Consider the following 17,833-nt stretch of genomic DNA (forward strand, 5'->3'; position numbering starts at 1 on the left):
TGTGCCACGTGTCTGCTGAGGGCTTGCACTTCCGTGGCTTTATCTGACCCCGACCAACACTCCCCTGTGATGGAGTCAGTTGGCCTCCGGGTGGGGCATTCGCCTGTATTCCTGATGGGTCTGGGGAGGGACACGAGGAGCGGGGTTGAAGCCTCCTGGGGACCAGGCTGGATCAGGGGCTTCTGTTCTCCGTGGGAACCACATAGGTCGGTGCTTCCCAGCTGGTGACAAGAGGCAGGGGCTGGACCTCCTGGGGTCCCCTGTCTAAGGCTCTCGGTTCACTGACTTGTAAAGCGACCGGGCCTTTGTGTTGTCTGTCCCCAAGCCCCACAGGCCTCTGCGTGTTGCACCTGTCTGGCCTTTGGCAGCAACAACCTCTGCCCCGTGAACTTCTCACCTGCCTTGGTCTCTAGACACGGCCATCTCCTGGTTGTCTTCCTCCCTCCCTGGCCAAGCTTTTCAGTGGCCGCTGTCCGGGAGTCTGTCCTTGGCACGCTCCTCGTCTCACGTCAGTGTCCCTTCCTCCCGTCTCTGTCCTTTCCAGAGGCCAGACTCCTGGGGGAGCCGCGTCACCTCTCTGAGCCTCGGTTTTCCCTTTTATAAAGGGGATATAGAAGGGCACCTGGGTGACTCAGTCGGTTGAGCGACCGACTTCCGCTCAGGTCATGATCTCGCAGTGTGTGAGTTCGAGCCCTGCGTCGGGCTCTGTGCTGACAGCTCGGAGCCTGGAGCCTGCTTGGGATTCTCTCTGCCCCTCCCCTGCTCATGCTCTGTGTCTCTCTGTCTCTCAATAATAAATAAACTTAAAAAAAAATTTTTTTAATATATAAATGGGATACGGAGACCAGGCTCTCCCTTGCCACGTGACCAGGAGCCGACGCTTGCCCTCTTGGTGATTCAGTGCCCCCTTCATTTAGTGGAGTGACTAAGCCTTATACCCCTTCTCCTGCCCAGGGCACTGATGCGCTTGGCACCATAAAATTCCTGGAGGCCTTGGGAGGGGTGGCTGAGAGGTGTGCTTGCCTAACCTGGAATCTTAACTCCTTTATCATCAAGGCTGTGGCCAGACGATGCGGGCTCGGCAGAGTCCCCTCAGGAGGGCCCTGGCTGTCTGTCCCCTACGGAAGGACTCGCCATTTGAATGAAGGAAATCCCTGCCGGCCTTGATTCTTGAAGGCTGGTGTTCTTCCACGAACACACATGGTGTTAGTGTGACAATTTCAGGACGGGGATGGAATGAATAGAAGGGCCTGTGATGGCAGGGGAGGTCCACAGGAAGTGGGGGGACCTCTGTGTGGCCCCTGTCCTCACCATCCGTGCAGGTCTGGGGAGAGGGTGGGGTAGACTGTGAAAAGGCCCAGCTGCAACAACCCACTCAGCGTCCCCTCCTCCTCCCCCACCCCTGCTCCCCTCTTCCCTGGTGTGGCACCCCATCTCCTCGTGGCCTAGTCGCCTGTCACTGTGGGGCTCACCTGGGAGGATTCTGAGCACCGCCCCCCCCCCCAGCACCCACTCATTAATCCTTACCCGCAACTAGCAAAAACTGTCTGGAATTTTTCCCTTCCGGTCAGTCCGTGGCCCCTAGGGAGCGCACCCCCACCCCACCCCATCAGCCTTCCCTGTTGAGATGCTCTAAAGATGTTGGGGTGGGGCAGGGCTGGGTTAAACTCTGCCCTCTGCCTGTCACCCTGGAAACTTTGTTTCTGTCTGCATACCATCTTGGGCATGGAAGTCTGAAGTCACACACCCCTGGGGCCTGGCTCAGACCCGGAAAATTTGCGGAGAGGGTCCTCGGCACCACCCCCAGGCTTAGCTCCAGACAGGAGCAAAGAGCGACAGGCCAGTCGAGGAGGGCGTCCAGGCTGTGGGCTGGGGTTTGGGATGGAATGGGGAGAAAAGAGGGGGTGCTTCTGAGCCTGGGTCCTGGGCGGGTGAGGCCCAGACAGGCATCTATCTGCTGGGCTTCCTGGAGAAGGCGGGAGGGCAGGGGGCAAAGTGTGGGTGGGGCAGAGGGGCGGGCCCTCCTGGCGTCCCTCTCTTCCTGGGGACTCTCTGGCCCCTTGCTGGGGGCAGGGGGACGCGGCCCCCGCCACGACGTGGGCTGGACGTTTGTCGGCCGCCAGAACGCAGGCAGGCCCAGCCGTCGGAGCGTCCGGGCCGCTCTGCTCGCCGCTGGCTGCGGACCGCATTTTGCCCTCGGTCCCTGGGGCCGCGCTGGCCACGCCCCTGGGGGCGGGGCCGGGGCGGGCCGGGGCGGGGTGGTGGCAGGGTCCTAGGCTGGCGGCGGCGGCTACGGCGGCGGCGGCGGCGGAGGCGACATGGAGAGCGGGGCCTACGGCGCGGCCAAGGCAGGCGGCTCCTTCGACCTGTGGCGCTTCCTGACGCAGCCGCAGGTGGTGGCGCGCGCCGTGTGCATGGTGAGCGGGTGGGGAGCCGGGCGGGGCAACCGGACTCCGCCGCCGGGGACCGGGCGGGGGAGGGGGTGCCGCGAGCCTGCGAGCGCGACAGGTGGCGGCGGCCGAGGCCCGGGGGAGGGGTGCGGGTGGCGCGCGTGGGGCCGGCGAGGGGGCCCGGGCCCCGCCGCCCTCCATCCTCCGGGCCCCGCCGGCCGCCACTCGAGCGCCGCAGCTTTCCCCGGCTTCCCCTGGTCCCCACTGCCCCCCACCGGCCGGGCCCGGGCGCGGGGTGGCCCGGAGGCGCCGCGGGGGAGCAGGCCTGTCGCCCTGCTGGCGGTGGGAGGAGCTTGGGGCAGCTCCAGGACAGGTGGCCGCCGTGCTGGGACTCTCTGCTGGGGGAATTCATCCGGAAGGGGCTTTCCCAAGCCACGTTGGGTAATGGGGTCTCCCCTCCACTCGGGGAGCAAGTCACGTGCCTGCTTCCCCACCCAAGATCAGGTGACCCCAGGATGTACCCTTCCCAGGGAGGGTAGGGCATCCCTCCAGCACCAGATTACCGGGGGTAAGGGGGTTGGAGGGGGGCGGGGCACAGGATTTTGGACAACCAGCGCCTGGAGCTGGACAAGGTGTTAGTGTGGGCAGGCAGAGGGCTGGGACTAAGTGCCCTCACCATGCCTGCCTGGGACTGGAGCCTTCTGAGGTGCCCTGGTGGCACCCATGCCCCCTCCCTGCCTGACCGTGGGGTCTGATCCAAGGAGCAGATGCCCCGTGTGTCGGGACAGCTGTGCCAGGAGTCGGGGCTGGCACACTGCTCCCAGCATCGGGGAGTTCCGGCTTCATCCCCAGCTGGGGGTGGGGCTTGTGACTGCCAGCTCCAGAGTCTATTCAGAGGGCCTTGTCCGGGCAGGGCAAGGGAGAGGCCTGTGCCTGTCCTAGTGGGAGCCAGGTGTCCAGACCGTCCCGCATCTGCTGACATGGGGTGGGGATGGGTGGTGGCCTTGACGTCTGGGGAGGAGAGGAGGCCACATGAGGCTGTTCCCAAGGGCCTAGAGCCCCTCCCAGAGTTCTGGCTGGTGAACCCCCTTCCACCCCCGCCCAGGACCTTCAGGGTTCTGAGTGCAGAACTGTATCCACAGGCCTGCCAGTCAGACTAGCCTGGGGGGCCCTCAGAGGGGAGGGTCAGGATGCCAAAGAGGCCAGGAGTCCTTGTAGGAAGAAAGCTGGCCAAACTGGGGGGGGGGGGGGGGCGGGGGGAGCAGCCTGGAGCAGGAAAGAGTGGGAGGGGGCTCCAAGAAGTGGGAGTCTGGGGACACGGGTTCCAGCTCAGGGCACACTGGTGCGGCTTTCCTGAGAGGTGGGGGGGGGGGTCTTTCATCACCCAGGTTTTGGGGCAGAGGTTGGGCTCTGCAGAGGTGATTCAAGCAGAAGGTGATCTGGGGGTGACTCCAGGCCTGGGTTTCTGTGACTTTGTGGCCCATCTCCTACGGAACCACGATGGCCCTTCCCGGCAGGCAGCCGGGGTGGGGATCTCCCTCCCAGGAGATCCCCGTCCGTTCCCCACCAGCCCCTGGTCCAAGAATCTCCCGCCGTGCCCCCGGTGATGGCAACTGTGCTGGCACCTGCAGGTGGCCCGGGAGCACGGAGAAGTGGGGACTGTGCACCAGCCAGAAGCAACTTGCTTACGAGCTGAGTCTCCAAGTTCAGAGGGGGCCCTGGTGCCTGCCGTCCCAAAGGGGAACAGCTGCAGTGGGGGAGCCCAGGGTCCCTCTCACGTGTGCCCGCCGTGGGGCTTGTCTGGCGACCGCTCAGCCCTTCCCCACCTGTCCCCTCAGGTCTTTGCGTTGATCGTGTTCTCGTGCATTTTCGGCGAGGGCTACAGCAACACCCACCAGTCCCAACAGAAATACTGCGTGTTCAACCACAACGAGGACGCGTGCGGCTATGGCAGCGCCATTGGGGTGCTAGCCTTCCTGGCCTCGGCCGCCTTCCTAGTGGTTGACGCCTATTTCCCCCAGATCAGCAACGCCACTGACCGCAAATACCTGGTCATCAGCGACCTGCTCTTCTCAGGTACCTTCCAGCGGGACCCCCAGTTGACTTGGGGGAGGTGAATAGGAGTGTTCCTAAGAGGGTTCTGGGATGGCAGGGCCTCGGCAACCTCAGGGGGAACCGAGGGCAGCCCCTACCCAAGCAGACCGGCTTGCACACAGGGATTTCTGTGAGTCTGCTTAAGCCCACCGGAGTTGAGTGACAATCACGGGACCTTCGAGCCAGGCACCCAGGTCGCCACCCTGGCTTCCGCATCAGTGCCCTTCACACTCCTGGAGGCTTCTGGGAGATCCCTGCCACAGGGCCTCGCCATCGCCGCCCCCACAGGGGGCCCCTCCTGGGTCCCCAGACCGCCCCTGCCTCCGTGGAAGTGACCTTGCCCTTCTGGCCTTCTTCCCAGCTTTCTGGACTTTCCTGTGGTTCGTTGGTTTCTGCTTCCTCACCAACCAGTGGGTGGCCACCAAGGCGGAAGACGTGCTAGTGGGGGCCGACTCGGCCCGGGCAGCCATCACCTTCAGCTTCTTCTCCATCTTCTCCTGGGTAGGTGGGCCGGGGCGAGCAGGGGTGCAGTGTCTTTGGAGAAGGGTGGCGGAAGGCTGAGGAACCCAAACCTCGGGGCTCCCTGCAGGGCGTGCTGGCCTCCCTGGCCTACCAGCGCTACAAGGCCGGCGTGGACGACTTCATCCAAAACTACGTGGACCCCACTCCAGACCCCGGCACCGCCTACGCCTCCTACCCTGGTGCGTCTGTGGACAACTACCAACAACCGCCCTTCACCCAGAACGCTGAGACCACGGAGGGCTACCAGCCGCCCCCTGTGTACTGAGCTGTGGCCGGAACGGTCAGGGGAGCAGAGAGGGCGCTCGGGGGCCTTCGCTCTATGCTGGACTCCTCCCGTGAGCTTCGCCTCCTGGAGCTGCGGCCCCCTCACCCTGCCGGGTGCCCGTCGGAGCCGCGCACGGCCTGGAGAGCCCCCGCTTCCCCTGCCCTGGCTGCCAGGCTCCCTCTAGCAAGGGCTTCGCCCACCCACTCCTCAAGGGCATTTTTTAGAAAAGGGTTTTTAGCCAGATGTGTTTTGTCATTGCTTTTAATGATCCCCAACCCCAGTTGGAATAGCTAGAAGTGCCTGACACGCTGCTTTGACAAGTGCCTTAGCTTCTCCCCAGCCCAAAGGAGCCGGGCCCAGGTCCAGGACCTGGGCCCTGGCGGCCACGGTTACTCGGGGTTCTGTGCCAAAGAGGAGACTGTGGGGCCAGGGCCCCCTTTCCTGCTCACTCAGGTTTGTTCCCCACCTCCTGGCGCTGCTGTGTCCCCAGCCCCCTGCCTGCCCTGGGAGCCAGCAGCCCCGTGCTCACTGCTGTAGCATCTGCTTGCTCTTGGATCTAGGGTCATTGCCCCATGCCAGTGCCTCCGGACTGCCTGCCTGCCTGCCGGCCTGCCAGCCGTGGCGCTGGATGCCCACCCCAGGGGGCACCGGGAGGCATTCCCTCCGCCTTGCTCCCAGCCCTTGGCAACCGGGAGGGGCTTTGCCTGCCGGAAAACACCCAGCTTTATGTAAATACTCTGCCACTGTGAGGTGTGGGGTGTATCCACAGCCCCTGGGCTGTTTTGAATGTATTAAAAAGCCTTGGGGGTAAGATGCAGACCCTTGGTTCTGTTAGACTGATTTGAAGACGGAATAAATGGTTTTCTCGTTCATAATCTCCAGGGTCATCAGTTGGGCCTCAGCCCAGGGGTTGGAGAGAGATTCCACTCTGGGATGCACCCTGGGAGGGGGCTGCTTTATGAACTTGCATTTTGAAGTCACGGCAGTGTGCCCCTCCAGCACGCCCGGCGCGCGCGCACTTGTCTGGGGTCTCATTCCTCACACTGCCGTCCAACAGCATCTTAAAATAGCAACTGTGCTCAGCTTGTAAACAAGACAGTCTTTCTGGACTGCCTTGCCAGGGCCCTGCTGTGCCCTTGCTGGAGTTGGGGTCGGGGCCCCTGGGAGCGGACCCTGCGCGGTAACCCTTTCCTTCCCAACCCTCTTAGCAGAGTGCGGAGTGATCCGGCAGGGCCCAGAGGCCTCCACTTCTAGCAGACAGGGGTCCGCACGTCTGCAGCCCGTCCCGGGATGGCCCACCCTGAGGGAGTGAGCCCATCTCTAGCAGGAAAGGCCAGGGCCCCTGAAGCACCTCACTTCCCTTTTGGAGCAGAGACAGCAAGAACTGTCAAAAGTGGGCCTGTTAGTTTCAAAATCGAGTAGACACTCATAGGGTTCTGCAAATGCCTCACTGTAATTCGGGACCAGTCACTAGCAAGCTGGAATAGAGCAAAGGGGAGGCAGGCCAGGGCGAGGAGGCCACCCCAGAACCCCCATCCCATCTCCATTGGTGGGTACACCCAACCCCAGAAGGTTCTGGCCTCCATGCAAGCCACTGACGGCCCATGTTACAAGGTACAGCTGAGCTAGTCTTCTGGGCTCCTGAACTATCAAGTGTCTGTTTCACAAACAAAACCTGACCCCACAGCCCCAGCGGGCAGCCCCGAGTATAGCCTTGTCTTTCCGTCCCGGGCCCCAGCCTCCTCCATCCACCCATTTTGTCCTAAACCTGTCCAGACAGGAGAGCAAGCAAATGTGCCTCTTGGGACGCGCTTCGAGGCGCTTCTCAGTTAAAGTGTTGTGGCTAAGAGACCAGCAGGTAGTGCTAAAAACGCTCTGGAAAGAAATCCCCAACCATGGTCCCATCAGAGCTGTCGACAGGGAGACCCAGGGCATCCCAGGCTGTTAAAGACACATGTGCTCCCACCAACCAGTAAATTTTAATATTAGTTATTAATTTCACGCACAACAGAATCAGAGACCCTGTCCCCAGCTACCTCTGCCCCTACTCACCCTACCCCCCCCCCCCTTAAAAGATAAGCCCCTGGGATCTGGGCCCCACTAGGGTAAGTGTCCCCCGTGTGAGAGAAGCTGTAATTCTGGAGAAAATGACCACCAGAGAGAGGGAAGAGCTTTTAGCCCAAAGGGAAGCCAGAAGGCACAAGTCCAGCCACCCCGAGGGACCAGGAGCCCTTTCCAGGCCAACAGAAATTTTTGCGTGGGATGACACTGTGCTGAGCCGGAGCAACTGGGGAACGGACTTCCCAGCGAGAACAGAAACTCAACAGTGAAAGCCACAAGGAGGAAGAAGCGGCCAGCGGTAGTGTCGCCAGTGTGTGGCTCGGCCCCTCACCCCACGGGAGGAGGGGGCGGGTGTCCGCGGTGGGTGGCCAGACCCTGAGCTCAGGAGTGGATCCGCAGCGGGGAAGGGAACCAAGAAAGCGCCAGCGGGCAGGAAAGGGGAAACAGGACGTGCAGACCACCAGCCCGGGGAAAGCGCACCGCCGAAAGTTCCGTCCCCGCACCCCACCCCCCCTCCACTTCCTCTTCTGGAAAGGCTGCGCCGCACGAGGGCGGGGGCAGTCCTGCAAGCATCCGCCAGGGGGCGGCAGCGGGAAGGGAGCGGGCGCTCCCCAGGCGCCCACACCTCAGTTGGCCGAGCTGCACTGCAGGATCTGATGCGGAGCAAACAGCTTGCGGGCCCCCGAGGCCTCTCCTGGCTTCCCCAGCAGCGGGCAGTTCTTATTCTCCTTGCCGTCCGGCCCGGCGGGCAGACCCGAGGCCTTCTTGAAGTAGCACAGGCGGCACACGGAGTGGTATTTGTCTGCGCCCCCGATCACCTCGACCTGGCCGCGGGGATGCAAAGAGCCATGGGCTGAGGCGGGGCGGGGCGCCTCCGGGCCACCCTCCCCCCTCCACCCCTGGAGAAGGCAGGTGGCGGCTACCTCCTTCTCCGCGCCCAGCCTCTTGGTATAGGCGGCTTCGCGGAAGCACTCCATGCACACCGCCGTCAGCTTCACAACACTCTCCGCCAGGGGCACCAGGTTCAGGATGGTCCCGAAGGCCTACGTTCCGGGGGAGAGACAGCCTCTGGGCGCATCCACCTCGCCAGGCGGGTCTTTCCTTGCAACCCCTTGACTCACAAGCACGGACACAGGGGCACTTTGCCTTGACCTTGCTTTCCCCAGAGTGCCGTCCCCTGCAACACCCCCAGCACCCAGACTGGGATGGACTCGCTCCCAGGCAAACCCCGGGGGGCCTGGGTCCCGCTCACCTGAGTGCCCGGCTCAGCCTGAGCCGCTCAGAGTGCCCCCCAAGGGCTAAGCCCCAGTCATCCAGGTGGCACCGCGCTGAGAGCAAAGGCTAGCTGGGCTGTCCCTGCTCCTCCCCGGGCCCCCTTCTCCCGCCAGACCCCTTCCCAAGACCTGGATCAGACGACTCACCTTCCTCTGGAAGGTCCCATCCAGTGCAGCCACAATCACGGTCTTCCCGGCGTTGGCCATAGTCTCGCTGAACTCCACGATGTCTGGGAACTGGGAGGGGGCGGAGGGGGGAGGGCAGTGGGTTTCCACCCCGAGCAGCTTGCAGCAGCCACGGAGAGACACTGCCACCGGTCAGCGTGGAGCATGAGAACAGGGCGACCCCAACGCTCCCGCCAGTGCCCCGATGAGGAGACCGGCGTTCCTGTGGTTGCCCCACGGCACACAGCCATGTGCACCCACAACCACCCATGCCGCCTCACCGGCCACCGGGACAGAATAGGGACAGAATAGGTGGGCTCCAGGCCCCAGCACAGCACCACGGACCTGTCGCCAGGTGATGTGGCCCCCCCCCTGGAGGCAGTCTAAAACCGCGGTGGCCAAAAGCTCAGGCCAGAGGGCTGCCTGCCTTGAACCCTGCTCTGGTGGGACCCGTGTGCTTGGTGACCTTGGCAAGGACTTCACGTTTCTGAACCTTAGAAATGGCAAGGACCGCCCTCGGTGTTGTTTAAGGATCGGAGGCACTCATATAGGGAATAATGTGCCATCTGATGCCTCAAGAAGGGGTCGGGGTTCCACTGGCCATTTACGGAGCAGGACGCCACAGCGGGCCCCGCGTGTACTTGGTAAATCAACTGTGATTTTAAGTGGCCCAGGGTGAGGTCGCAACTTCTGCAGATGCTCGGGCAAGCTGTCACCGGTCAATCCCACTGCCTTCGGCTGATTGTGTTAGTCTATCCGGATTGGCCTTCGGGCTGGGAGACGCACGTGCTTGTCTTTGGGCAGCAGGGTCTCTCTCCAAGCCATCAGGCCTGACTTGGCGCATTTATCGAGGTGCAAGGTTACCGAGACCTGGACAGTTGGCAAGACAGGTCCCGTGAGGGTGGCTAGAAAAATCATGAGCAATTCAAGTACGATTCGGCCGAAGAAGCCAGACGCGACTCCCCTCTGTGGGGCTGGCCAGTCCCGAGCTACAGAAACACCCACGACTCCTGCACCGTCACGCACGTGTCCCCACTCCGTCACAGGTGACAGAAATGCAGCTCCCAGCCTGCAAGGAGCTCTCAGCCAGTAAACGCCTCCCTCCCTAAATTGTCGCAAAGCAAACGGTCTCCACACATTTCCAAGGAGAGAGGCCGGGCACACCCTTCCCCTCAGGGCCCTGAGAGGGAAAGGAGCCTGCCCACACCCTGATGTCGGGTTTTGGGCCTCCAGAATTGGGAAAATCAATTCCTGCTGTTTCAGCTGCCTGGTCTGTGGTAACTGTTAGGGCAGCCCTAGGAAAATATTACAGGTTACACTTAAAGTAGAACCTCGGGGTGCCTGGGGGACTCAGTCTATGGAGCATCCGACCCTTGGTTTTGGCTCAGGTCATGATCTCCCCGTCTCGTGAGTTCGAGCCCCACAGCGGGCTCCAAGCTGGAAAGGTGGAACATGCTTAGGATCCTCTCTCTCTCTCTCTCTCTCTGTTCCTCTCCCACCCGTGCTATCTCTCTCTCTCTCAAAATAAACAACCTCAAAAGAAAAATACTTTAAAACAGAACCTCAAAGTACTTAGTAAATTTCAGGTTTTCTTGGTAGACAAAAATAATCACGAGACCCACGGAGGAAAGTACCGGGAGGTTTCTTGCTGGGGACGAGTTTGCCCACCCGAGTCCAGCGGCCTGTTCTACACCTCCGGGCGACCTGCAATGAGCCACTTCCCAAACGAGTTCTCATGAAGGGGAAAGAACCCAAAGAAGAGATTAGGAAGCCTACGAGTGGATTTTCACCGCTGCTGTCTTCCTGCCAAGAGCCGGCTGGCTCGAGATGTGCAGCCCAATGACCCCTGGCCCTGCCCCAGCCCAGGCCTCTGCTTCCTGGCAGACAGGCCGGCCTTGAAGGGGCAGAGGCCACAGAAGCAAGGGATAAAGGACGTGACAAAGCAAAACGTTTGGCCATGAGTGGTAAAACATGAAACGGAATGCCACAGACAGATCTCCGGGGCACATAAACAAGGAAGAAAGAAGCAGACCATGTGACAAAGTGGCATCGGCCACTTCAGGTCCACTGGAGAAGGGAGAAACCAAGAGAAAAATGAGTGGAAGCCCTTCAGAGGCCATTGGAAAAAGGAGAAATAAATACAAGTAGCCTGTAAACATGGACACAGACATCAGACAGCAGCGATGAGACAAACTTTCACTGGGGTGTGTGTTCATGTGTGTGTGTGTGTGTGTGTGTGTGTGTGTGTGTGCGTGTGCGTGTGCACATGCGTGCAAGCTCTGCCACCTGCCCCTTACTCCTCCCCTCTCTCCTGGGGATTTCTGCAGAGGCCCAGTGGTCACACTGTCCTGTCATCCGCTCTCTGTCAGCGGGGCCGCCCTTTGGCGGGCTCTGCCCAGGCTAATTCCTGAGTCTTCCCTGCTAGCCTGCCCAGAGCCACCTGCCTCCATCCTGCCCCTGGACACACCCAGCCGGCCAGCAGCTCACTCCCTGGCTCTCCCTCAGACCCCTTTCTGACCACCTCACCGTAGCTCTGTCCCCTTCACATTGCCCATCTGTCCAGTTGTCCCCACCTGACCTAGGACATCGTTCTCTCCCTAGAAAGGAGAGACTAGACTAGGAACTAGAAAGGATGCTCAAGGGGGGAGACTCTGGCTGTACCCATCCCCCCCAACACCAAGAACACTGCTGGCATGGGGCACAAGCCCAGAAAATACTTAGGAATGAATGAATCAATGAATGAATATTGCACATTTGCTGACATGGGTAAATGGTCAACCATGCGATAGAAGCCCACTCTATTTACTTATTTATTATTTACGAATAATTTATCATCAAGTTAGCTAAATACAGGGTGGTCTTGGCTTCAGGAGATTCCCGCGATCCGTCGCGAACATCCAACACCCGATGGAGCTCGCGCTATTTAAAAATACACATCTAGAAAGACTAGATGGATGCAGACCAACACGTAATGAGTTTTTGTTTGCTTTTCTGGGCTGCAAAAAGAGAAGAGCAGCCCCCACAGCAGGAGCTGGCCTGGCGTTGGCAGCTGGGCCCCGGTGGTACCACGTAGAGCGAAATTCATTTCACGGAACATTCGCATCTGGCAAGGCCACTCCTCGACTGGGATGGGTCAAGATGAAACCAAGACCCTCCGTAATCCTGTCTGAGCACAGAGACAGACGTGAACACTGTCCAGGTTACGGAGGACCACACGTTCCCCCTTCCTGCCCAGGAGGAGTGACCACTGCTGCTTTACCGACTCAGCCTCCGCCTCCTGGTCCCCCCTCCTCCCTAGGGGGAAGGTTGAAGAGGCCGGTCAGTTACTCCCTTCCCGAGGGCACAGAATCGAGAGTCAGGCCAGCCTCTTAGAAGCCTCCCCAAAATGATCCCCCACAAGCCCTCTCTGGCTCCCTCTGTGAGAGGTCCCTGGTTCCCACGCTGTGGGTTCTCCCTGCAACAATCAATACCCACTCACCAAACACACACACAGAAGAATTTCAGGGCACAGAGGTAGAATAAATAGGCAGTACAGGGGACCCTCCACCTTCGCCCAATTTCTGTGTCAGGACGCGCCCACCCAGGGAAATTGTAGAAGCCGTGTCGCCAGACCTCCCCATCACTGACTCACAATAAAGTTCTATGTTATTCGGCTGCTGAGATTTGGGGCCTGATTGTTACAGCAGCTCACGTCACCCTCACGAGTGCACTGGGTGGAGACAGACGCACTCAGAACTCTCCAGAGGGCTGAAATGAGCCCTGTGGGGAGAGAGTTACAGTTTCATTCATTCCAGATGAACTCGCGGAAACAAAAACTCCCAAAGCACACGAAAGACGAAAGACGCCAAGACTACGAAAGACAACCTGCAGGCTCACCCAGAGAGTGCACTCCGGAAGAAAGGGAAAGAGTGAGCCGGAAAAGCCTTTAACACAAGATTCTCGGAAAGACAAGGAAAGGGACAGCAGCCGCCACACAAACAAAAAACGGTAAATTCGCAAACAAAAATGAAGATATGTGAATTAGAGCAGGAGCTACACAAAGAGAACTAACCAGAAATCCCAGAAACGAATAGAGTCTTTGAGGGACGCCTGGTGGCTCAGTCAGTTGGGCGTCGGACTTTGGCTCAGGTCGTGATCTCACAGTTTGTGAGTTCGAGCCCCGTGTCGGGCTCGGTGCTGACGGCTCAGAGCCTGGAGTCCGCTTGGGATTCTCTGCCTCCCTCTCTCTCTGCCCTTCCCCCACTCGTGTTCTGTCTCGCTCTCTCTCAAAAATAAGCAAACATTGGGGCGCCTGGGTGGCTCAGTTGGTTGAGCATTGGACTTCGGCTCGGGTCATGATCTCACGGTTCGTGAGTTCGAGCCCCACATCGGGCTCTGTGCTGACAAGCTCAGAGCCTGGAGCCTACTTTGGATTCTGTGTCTCCCTCTCTCTCTCTCTGCCCCTCCCCCGTTCACACACTCTCTCTCTGCCTCTCAAAAATACAGAAACATAATAAAAAAATGAAAAAAAAAACAGGCAAACATTAAAAAAAAAAACTGAAAAAGAAAAAAAAAAAGACCAGAAATAGAACGAATACCTTCCAAGCCAGCAGAGGACAGACAAGGGGGGGGGACAGATAGGGAGTCTGTAGGCAGAATGCCAGGACAAACCAACTTACAAACTGCCCTTCGTCGATGCCTATGACAGCCACGCCTAGGGCCTCCTGGGCCACATCCCGGAGCAGGCAGGCTGGCAGTGCCTCCATGGTGTTTCTGGGGAGAGAAAGCCAGGGCGTGAGCAAGGCAAGGGAGTGGGGGCCTGAACGCAGGGGCCGGGGAACAGCTCTCGTGACCGCCTTACCCGCAAATCACGCGGCACTGTTTGGCTGGAGCGTGAAGTTAGCGCCTGTGGGAGGGCATCTGGGGAGAATAAAGGCCCATGCTCAGAAAACCAGTTATTCAACACAAGCTATTTCACTGGATGCTTTGGACTAGAAATTAGCAACTCGCGATACAAAGCTTTACTGAGACTCAAAAGCTCCTCCCCACTTTGGTTTAGTGGGCCGGGGCAGACGAAAGGCTTTAATTTGTTTTAAAAATGAGAAAAGGAATAAGTAAATATAACTCAGCCTGCATTACAGATGTCTTTAGATCAAAGCAGTCACAAACTAGAATTTTTTACTTCTTTCTTTTTATGGCGGAAGGGGCCCATGAAAGGCGAAAGTGCCCAGGGAAGTCCAACGTGGCCCTGGGCCAAACATTAGCACCAGACTCGGAGCCCTGTGTATCCTGGCAGAGATAAGTCCAGAGCCCCAACCTTCGGCTCTCTAGAGTTCCCTCCATCTGACTTTTCTGGCAGATTGAAGGGTTTCTCCAAGCTCACAGAGCTGTTAACCAGCAGAGCCAAGATTTATATCTAAGGTCCCACGGCTGCCTGGCGTGCCCTGCGGGGACAGTCATATCCAGAAGGGTTTGAAAGTGAAAGGTCACACGTGGGAATGTTCCAGGCCATTAGACCGCATCCTGCTCCCACACCCAGGGCCCTTTCTGAAGAGAAATGCCTTTCTCTGTCTTCTTAAATAGCGTCTCTGTTTTCCACAGTGTTGTTTTCCTTTGTCTTCACTTTTCCTGCTGGTACTTAACTAAAGCTCAGCAGTTTGTAGGTGTATTTAGAAAAACATAAAACACAACCACTGCTTAGTTATTACCGTGCTATCATTCTACTCCAAGATCTGGGAAGAGCATGAAATGGTATTCCCTGCATTTTAAATTCCCCCTTTCATCCCCAAATAGAGAAGACCAGAGGGCGGGCAAGGGCAGGGTGTCTGGAACTGTCACTCCTGCCAGGGGCTCAGTCCCAGCCGCTGCAGCCCGAGTTAGACAGCACCTGTGCTCAGATAGGCAGAGCTCAGATGTGACCCTGATCTGAGGGACTTCTCATCACTGCACAGTACTGCCTCCTGCTTTCACGGACTTCCCTGGATGCTCCCCTGCCCAGTGCGTGTTTTAAGGAGGAAGAAGCAGGGGCACCTGGGTGGCTCAGTCCGTTACGCGTCCGACTTCAGCTCCGGTCGTGATCTCACAGTTCATGGGTTCGAGTCCCACATTCGGCTCTGTGCGGACAGCTCGGAGCCTGGAGCCTGCTTCAGATTCTGTGTCCCCCTCCCTCTCTCTGCCCCTCCCCCACGCGTGCCCTGTCTTTCTCTCTCTCTCAAAAATAAATAAACATTAAAAAAAAAAAAGGCAGGGAGAAAGAAGCAAACTGGAAGACATACGTGGCCTACATCAGACAGCACGGCCAGGAAGCAATGGTCATGAAAATCCCGGCACTTAACTCCAAACCCCGGGCACTGTCCACCCCACCACCGGCCTGGCTTCAGAAAACCCCATGCTCCCACCCTGAAGCCACACATCAGGCGGTTCTGAGGCTGCAAGCCCCGCCTCCAGCTCAGGTGGACAAGTCCAAAGGGCAGAGACAATGTCCCAGGCTCAGAAGTGTCAGGCCCCAATCTGCAGCAAGGAACAGGCCCGAGTAAGACTAAATGTAACCCTCCACCCCCCACCTCAGGTTGCAGACTGAAATGATCCCAAGGTGCAGGCAGATAAACATAGAAGGGGATAAGCACAAAAGCCACAAGGCCACAGGGAATCAGCCCCAGGGCAGGGCAACTGAAAAGTTACATAAAAAGCCCCGTGCAGGCCCAACAAAACCAGTTTGCAACCGTATAGTTGTAACCTCCAGAGCAGGGTTCCTCAGCCCGGGCACGGCACTGTTGATAATTGGGGCAGGATCAACATTTGGGGGGGGGGGGGGGGGGGCGGTGCCGCCCTGTGCATTGTGGGATGTTCAGCAGCATCTCTGGCCTCTAGCCACGGGACGCCAACAGCCACCCCTAGCCTGCTCCAGTTGTGAAAAATAAATACGTCCCCAGACATTGCCAAATGGACTCTGGGAAGGGGGGGAGGGGGTGCAAAATCTCCCCTGGTGAAGAAACCCGGGGCTAGAATCCTGTGAGAGGCCAAGTCCTGAGATCCCTTGCCAAGCAGCCCTCAAAGTCTGCCGAGTTGCACGGTCGGCACGAGCCCCCCCCCCCCCGCCCCGTGAGTTTCCATTCCACCCGGCTTCCAGAGGAGGTGTTAGGAGAGGACAGAAGAGAGCAGACACTGACCGGTCGTGCGTGGAGAAGCTGCTGCTATAGCGAGTGTCTTTGGCGTACTTGATGACCAAGCACTTGTACTGGGCGATCTGGAAGCGACGGACCCGTCTCATCAGCTCAGTACTGCAAGAGCAGAGCACAGTGGTTAAGAGGGGGCAAAGAAGACTCTATCAGCACAAGCTGGGCTCCCCACCACCGTCTAGGGGTCTGCAGCCTGACGCCCGCGCCTTTGGACAGCAAGACCAGTGAGGACAGAGAGGGCCGGTGCTCTGAGAGTTCAGTCTAGACCTGAGAGGGATGTCAAGACTGTACGTCCCTAGGGAGCCCAGGAATAATAAAGGCATGCCGGGGCAGGACGTGCTCTCCATGTAGGGGGTGGCAAGGGATAACCCCCCAGGTGGCCGGGGGAGGAGGCAGAGAAGGGCAAAGGCCACAGGCAGAGGGGAGGAGTCCAAAGTAACCTCACTCCAGAGGTCTTCACAGAGTCTGAACTGACGTCACAAAATCTTTTTGTGCCAAAGAGGGCGCTTTGCCACTGGATCCCAGAGCCCACCTGAGCGTCACCGCAGCTGTCCCCCAGGGCGGAGGGAGGTACTCAGGGGGCTCACCAGCCCACCAGGTCAGCTAGTGGTCCTGTCACATCGGGGGAGCAAAGGTCCCCTGGCCTGACTCCTTAGTGTTAAATTTTTAGGGGCACCTGGGTGGCACCAATCCTTGGTTTCGGCTCAGGTCATGGTCGCCTGGGTGGTGAGTTGGAGCCCGGCATTGGGACCTGCGATGACAGTCTGGAGCCTGGTTGGGATTTTCTCTCTCTCTCTCTCTCTCTCTCTCTCTCTGCCCCTCTCCTGCTGATGCTCACTCTGTCTCTCTTTCTTTAAATAAATAAATACGTAAATGAAATAAACTTAAACTTAGAATACTTAAAGTTTTACAGGCGCCTCGGTGGCTCAGTCGGTTAAGCCTCCGACTTCGGCTCAGGTCATGATCTCACAGTCTGTGGGTTGGAGCCCCTGCGTGGGGCTCTGTGCTGACAGCTCGGAGCCTGGAGCCTGCTGGGGATTCTGTGCCTCCCTCTCTCTCTGTTCCTCCCCCACTCACGCTCTTTCTCCCTGCCTCTCAAAAATAAATAAACATTAAAAAATGTTAAATACTTAAAATTAAAAAAAAAAATTAGGAGACCTGGCTGCCCCTTTCTGAGAGGGCTCTAGCGAGGGGCCAAACCGTCAGCAGCTGCACCCAGCTGCGCGAAGGCCCGGGTGGTTATCGGACCCTAATGGGAGGGCCTAAACTGGGCGGGCTGGGAGGGAGAGCCTCCTCCAGGACCGGATCCAAGGGCGGAGCGGCATCCTGGGCGGGAAAGCGCGGTCGGGCGGTGGCGGCTGACCTAGGGGGACTGCACGATGGGGGGCTGTCCGAGAGGGGGGACAGGCCCGCAAGAGGCGCCAGGGGAGGACAGACCCTCGGGAGGGAGGGGTGGAGGAGGAAGTGGTCCCGGCCCGCCCTGGCCCCGCGAGGCCATTACCTTTTTCCCGAGAACATGGGTCCTAGAATCACCTAGGAGAGAAAGCGGGGTCACTTCGGGGTCCACTGCACACGGACCCCCGGCCACGACCCCGCCCCCGCCCTCGCCCCCGCGTGCTGGGACCTGCCCCCCGTACCTGGATCTGCCCCCGGGTCTTGCTGGGGGAGCCGGGCAGCACGGTGGGCAGGTTGATGCAACTCATGGCGCCCCTAAGAAGCTCGCCACTCATGGACCCTCAGGTGTCACCGCCCAGCTGCCTGGAGCTGGTTCCCGCGCCGCCCGTCTTTATCCCCGGCGCGCTGGCCAATCGGGAGCCGGCGCCGGCGCCCGGGAGCCAATCAGCGCGCGGCCGCGGACTGGCGGGAGGTTTGACCGCAGCCCGCCCCTAGTGGGCAGCGCCGAGG

The 17,833-nt window shown here is 59.3% G+C and overlaps 2 protein-coding genes across 4 annotated transcripts; one reads left to right on the forward strand and one right to left on the reverse strand.

Annotated features, from left to right (window-relative positions):
* Positions 1 to 2,229: 2,229 nt before the first annotated feature.
* SYNGR2 (synaptogyrin 2) lies at positions 2,230 to 6,146 on the forward strand. Of its 2 annotated transcripts, XM_027052559.2 has the most exons (4): positions 2,252 to 2,417; positions 4,229 to 4,466; positions 4,846 to 4,985; positions 5,074 to 6,146. In XM_027052559.2, exons 1-4 carry the CDS (start codon positions 2,319 to 2,321, stop codon positions 5,269 to 5,271), a joined length of 675 nt encoding a protein of 224 aa, XP_026908360.1. In that variant the 5' UTR covers positions 2,252 to 2,318; the 3' UTR covers positions 5,272 to 6,146. The 2 variants fall into 2 exon arrangements, with proteins under 2 accessions (XP_026908361.1, XP_026908360.1); XM_027052560.2 differs by lacking the exon at positions 4,846 to 4,985 and having other exon boundaries at positions 2,230 to 2,417.
* Positions 6,147 to 7,328: 1,182 nt separating this feature from the next.
* On the reverse strand, positions 7,329 to 17,764 carry TK1 (thymidine kinase 1). 2 transcript variants are annotated; one of them, XM_027052558.2, is made up of 7 exons: positions 17,566 to 17,723; positions 17,430 to 17,461; positions 15,920 to 16,030; positions 13,430 to 13,523; positions 8,754 to 8,843; positions 8,256 to 8,375; positions 7,329 to 8,156 (listed from the first exon to the last, which is right to left on the reverse strand). In XM_027052558.2, exons 1-7 carry the CDS (start codon positions 17,656 to 17,658, stop codon positions 7,959 to 7,961), a joined length of 738 nt encoding a protein of 245 aa, XP_026908359.1. In that variant the 5' UTR covers positions 17,659 to 17,723; the 3' UTR covers positions 7,329 to 7,958. The 2 variants fall into 2 exon arrangements, with proteins under 2 accessions (XP_026908359.1, XP_026908358.1); XM_027052557.2 differs by having other exon boundaries at positions 7,329 to 8,375; positions 17,566 to 17,764.
* Positions 17,765 to 17,833: the final 69 nt, after the last annotated feature.

Source organism: Acinonyx jubatus, chromosome E1 (assembly GCF_027475565.1).
Source record: "Acinonyx jubatus isolate Ajub_Pintada_27869175 chromosome E1, VMU_Ajub_asm_v1.0, whole genome shotgun sequence".
Lineage (NCBI taxonomy): Eukaryota > Metazoa > Chordata > Mammalia > Carnivora > Felidae > Acinonyx > Acinonyx jubatus.

What these genes read in the sequence shown, in the direction of transcription:
- TK1 (XM_027052557.2), bottom strand. Translation starts at nt 17,658, where the DNA reads ATGAGTGGCGAGCTTCTTAGGGGCGCCATGAGTTGCATCAACCTGCCC. An exon ending in AGCTTCTCCACGCACGACCG is followed by an intron (nt 13,524 to 15,919) that starts GTCAGTGTCTGC and finishes TTCTCTCCCCAG; the next exon opens with AAACACCATGGAGGCACTGC. An exon ending in GCATCGACGAAGGGCAGTTT is followed by an intron (nt 8,844 to 13,429) that starts GTAAGTTGGTTT and finishes GCCCCCTCCCAG; the next exon opens with TTCCCAGACATCGTGGAGTT.
- SYNGR2 (XM_027052559.2), top strand. Translation starts at nt 2,319, where the DNA reads ATGGAGAGCGGGGCCTACGGCGCGGCCAAGGCAGGCGGCTCCTTCGAC. An exon ending in TGGCGCGCGCCGTGTGCATG is followed by an intron (nt 2,418 to 4,228) that starts GTGAGCGGGTGG and finishes CTGTCCCCTCAG; the next exon opens with GTCTTTGCGTTGATCGTGTT. An exon ending in TCTTCTCCATCTTCTCCTGG is followed by an intron (nt 4,986 to 5,073) that starts GTAGGTGGGCCG and finishes GGCTCCCTGCAG; the next exon opens with GGCGTGCTGGCCTCCCTGGC.